General features: G+C 17.6%; 1 protein-coding gene and 2 non-coding genes across 3 annotated transcripts; all 3 read right to left on the bottom strand.

The window, feature by feature from the left end:
* Positions 1–331: 331 nt before the first annotated feature.
* On the bottom strand, positions 332–3382 carry PRSY57_0803600 (cactin-like protein; the record flags this gene model as incomplete). Its single annotated transcript, XM_012906979.2, has 3 exons — positions 332–1208; positions 1589–2006; positions 2386–3382. 3 exons carry the CDS (start codon positions 3380–3382, stop codon positions 332–334), a joined length of 2292 nt encoding a protein of 763 aa, XP_012762433.2.
* PRSY57_0803800 lies at positions 1337–1496 on the bottom strand. Its single transcript, XR_002204059.1, has one exon. It is a non-coding gene; the product is annotated as an RNA of unknown function RUF3 (non-coding RNA).
* Positions 2141–2224, bottom strand: PRSY57_0803700. The gene has a single exon (XR_002204058.1). It is a non-coding gene; the product is annotated as a small nucleolar RNA snoR06 (small nucleolar RNA).
* Positions 3383–4831: the final 1449 nt, after the last annotated feature.

Here is a 4831-nt window from a genome sequence, read left to right as displayed (position 1 = left end):
ATATATATATATATATATAAAATTGTATTTTTTTTATTATTTTATTTTAAAGTAATATTTATAGCTAATTTTTCATTTTAAAAAAAAAAAAAAAAAAAAAAAAAAAAAAAAAGAGTTTATTTTACAAAAAATTAAAAAAAAATATATATATAAATATATATAAATATATATATATATATATATATATATATATAAATCACTAAAAAAATTGAAATTAAAAAATAAAATGATTATAACATAAAAAAAAAAATACATATATATATATATATATATCTATATATTTTATATATGTAAATCTATTTAGATATATTAATTTATGCTTGTATTAATTTTATCTCCTGTATCTTTTTTTCTTAAAATTAAAATATAATTGTAAGATACCTCGATCGAATATATTTCTGAAACCTTTATTTTTATCTAGAGACCATTCTGCATTAACAATTTTAAAAGCTATATCTAAATAAGGTATGCCCCCATGAAATATAATAATAACTTTAGTATCATCACCTTTTGAAGGGTATAGTTTCCATGTAGGTTTATGATTTTTATTTATAAGATTTGTATAAAAAATATTAAATTTATAACCACATATATATTTAGGAGGTGTATTTTCATAATCATAATGTGTTTTATTATATTTATTCCAATCGAAACTTGTTTTTATTCTATTAAAATATAATGGTTTTCTTGCTACAAATAAAGTATCTTTTAATAATGTTGCTGTTTTTAGAATATTATGTGGTATATCTTTCATAATTATTTCATCTTTTATTTTTTTTTTTTTTTCTTTTTGTACAAAAATATCATACATTTTTTTATCTTCCTTAAACAAATTATTTAAGTTGTCCTTCTTTTTCAAATCTTCTGTAAGAGATTCAAAAGGAAAGCATCTTTCAGTATCATTCATAACATCATCTTTATATTCACCATAATCTTCATCTTTTAATTCCGTGTCTTTATTATAACCATCCTTTACGTAACTAAGGATAGATAAAGCATCTTCTTCTCTGTCTTTCAATTTTATCAAAATATTTTCATATATTTTTTTCCTTTCTTTTAATTCGTTCTCTGAATTATATACCTTTTCATTCTCATTTTTCTCAAGAATATTTAGATCATATAATGTGGGACTGTCACAGTGGTAAGCTATCTTTTCTTGTTTCTCTTCGGTTAATCTAATATCTTTCCTTGAGCTCTTTACTTCTTCCCTACAAGAAGGAATAAATATAAAAAAATAAAAATAAAAATAAAAATATATATACATAAATATAAATAAATAAATAAATAAATATATATATATATATATATATATATACATTTTATTCATATAATACGCTTAAATTTAATAGTTGTATACAATTTCATTTTATATTAAAATTAATCAAAAAAAATAATAATAATTTTAATAATTAAACAAAATTGTCATAATTATTATAGCAATCGTTTAGTTTACTAATTCCTTAATAATATGGTTTAATAGTAAGTGAATAGATTGCAAACATATGGACATAAACATAAATAAATAAATATATATATATATATATTTATCTATTTATTTATTTATTTTATTTTATTTTTTTGAATGTACCTGTGAGAGTCCTCAATAGTGTTATTAATTTTGTTCAACACGTTTTGTAATTTTTCTTGAAAACATTTCAATATATATTTAGATTTATAATATGGTATTTTACACAATATCATATTCCAATAATTCACATCTTTATCCGTTGATTCTTCCATAAGTATCTTTTCTTTTATTTTATATTCATATTTTACTAATTCATCATATGTTTTATTAAGAAAAAAGGATTCTATTTTAATGTCTGTATTATCATCTATAGAATTGTTTTCTTTTTCCTTTAACTGGATCTTATCTAAATAATATTTACAAAAAAATAAAAGTGCATTCCAAAATTTTTCATACTTTTCTTCATAAAACATTTTGTCATGGATCTGAAATAATTTTATTTGTCTCTCGCAGTTTACTAATTCTTTTTCTCTCAGACCTAAAAAATGTAATTTAAAAGCAAACAAAAATTACAATTGAAAAAAAAATATATATATATATATATATATATAAATAGGTACGTACCATAAACCCCTTTAAAATATAACAAAATAATTATATTTATTTGTTCATAGTTTCAGAAAGTAACAAAATTCAACACACTTTTTATTCTGTTCTAACAAATGTGCTTTTTTTTATATTAAATCATCATTAAAAATGGAAACAAATATATAAGGGGTGTACATATAAACATTATACATATAAATATATATAAATATATATAAATACATATAAATATATATAAATATATATAAATACATATAAATACATATAAATACATATATCCACATATATATATATATGCTTTCATTATTTACCTTCTAATATCTTGTTAAAGGGCATGGTGTAGCTATTAATACCCACACTTTTTTGTACATCCTCTTCTCCTTTCATTATTTGTATGGCCGTCCTAAAAATATCTATTGGTTGTATATCTTTGTGTTTTATCCTCTTATTTGAAAAATGTATTTCTTGATTAAAAAAAAAGAGATGTTCTTTTTCCATATATTCTTTTATATTAATTTGATTTTTTTGTTTTTCAATTTGTAAACGATGATCTTCTATCAACTGTTTTTCTTTTTCTCTATCTTCTCTTCTTTTCTTAACTTGTTCAATCTCATTAATTTTAGAAACACAATTTTCAAGAAGGCTGTTCGTTGTTAATTTTATTTTTTTATTGTTCTTTATTTTTTCATATTTATTCTTCAATTTCCAAACAAATGGTGTTGATAACGTGTTATCACCAAAAGGGTTACATTCATCTGTATAATTAAAATGTTTTTTCATTAAATTTTCTCTTTCTTTTTTTAATTCTTTTACAGTCAAATTATTTTCTTTTTTATTCTTAATATGATCATCTAAAGCATTAGTATCTCTTTTATGTTTTTCTTTTCTTTTCTTTTCTTTTTTATCTTTCCTTTTTTTCCTCCTATCACTGGAATCACCACTATGATTGTTATCATCACTATAATTATTATCATCACTATAATTATTATCATCACTATGATTATTATCATCACTATAATTATTATCATCACTATGATTATTATCATCATCTCCATTTCTTTTATGATATGATCTTTTCTTTACTTCGTATTTTTTTTTCTTCCTTCTTTCATCCCTAACTCTTGAGGTATTAGATATAAAAGAATGTGAAGAAGAAAAAGAGGACGTGTCCCTCTTATGCTGATCATATTTATGATACATGTCATATTTTTTATTTTTATATTTATATTTATATTTATTTTTTTCATTGCTGTGGCTTAAAGCGTCGCCAGATGAGAAATTCTCACCTGACGATTCGTTGCTTACCATTATTTAAAAAAAAAAAAAAAAAAATATATACATATATATATATATATATATATATATATATATATACATATATGTCCAAGGAATTGTGAAAAATTATATATACATATAAAATATACTATGCATATATTAATATATATATATATATTGATTCCTCTTTACATTGTGGTGTTTCATTATACATGTATACACTTCAAGGGACATATAATTTTTTTCTTTTTTTGTTTCTTCCTATCTTTTTTATTTTATACGTTTCTTGGCCCCACCAAATTTTTATGTAAGGAAAATTGTTCTATAATATGCATTTTAAATATACATATATTTTTTTTATAACTGTTTAACTAATTTTTTAAAAAAAAACATATACATTAATAAATTATAAATAAATATATATAAATATAAATATATATATATAAATATATATAAATATATATATTTCTTTACATCTTTATGTTTTATACGTATAAATAATATATTATATGCACATAAATATAATATATAACAAAATGATATTATACGTATGTAATATTAAATATATATTTATTGTAAATATATTATATACATATATATATATAAATATATATATATCTTTTTCTTTCTTTTTATTATTATTATTATTTTGGTAATATAACTATTTATAATATTTTATATTCAACAATAATTACATTTAATATATATATATATATATATATATATATTTATAATATATATAATTTTTCCAGGTGTTAAAAAAGAAACGTTGGATTTAAAAAATAATAAATAAATATAAACATATATATAAATAAATAAATAAATTTATATATATATATATAATAATATTAATCTTTAATTATTAATTATGGTGATATTCTTTATAAAAAAAAGAAAAACTACAAAAGCATATTACAAATTGAATATTCTTTTTATTTTGTTATTTTATAATTTGGTAGACCCTTTAAACACTGTTCTCAATATATTTATATTATATATATAATATATATATATATATATATTTTTTTTTTTTTTTTTCTTATGAATAATATATATTTGAGAAACTATATATATATGGATGAAAAAAAAAAAATTAAAAATAATAAACTATAATATAATATATATATATATATATATATATATATATATATATATTTTATGCGCATATAATATAATAAATAATTATGTCGTTAATATTTTATAGCGCACTTTATATATTTTTTTAGCCGTAGAGCTTTATAAAAAAAAAAAAAAAATAAATAAAAAAGTATACATATATAATAACAATAATATATATATAATATATTATATATATATATATATTTTTTTTTTTTTTCTTTTTTTTTTTTTTTTTTTTTTTTTTTTCTTTTCATTTTTTTTTTTTAACCTCCAATTATAAAAAAAAAAAAAAAAAAAAAAAAAAAAAAATTTAAAAAAAATTTAATATTATTTTTTTTAATTTTTTTTTTTTTTAAAAAAACT

The sequence above is a fragment of the Plasmodium reichenowi genome, chromosome 8 (assembly GCF_001601855.1).
Source record: "Plasmodium reichenowi strain SY57 chromosome 8, whole genome shotgun sequence".
NCBI classification, from domain to species: Eukaryota; Apicomplexa; class Aconoidasida; order Haemosporida; family Plasmodiidae; genus Plasmodium; species Plasmodium reichenowi.
This window is presented reverse-complemented; position numbering and strand designations above follow the sequence as displayed.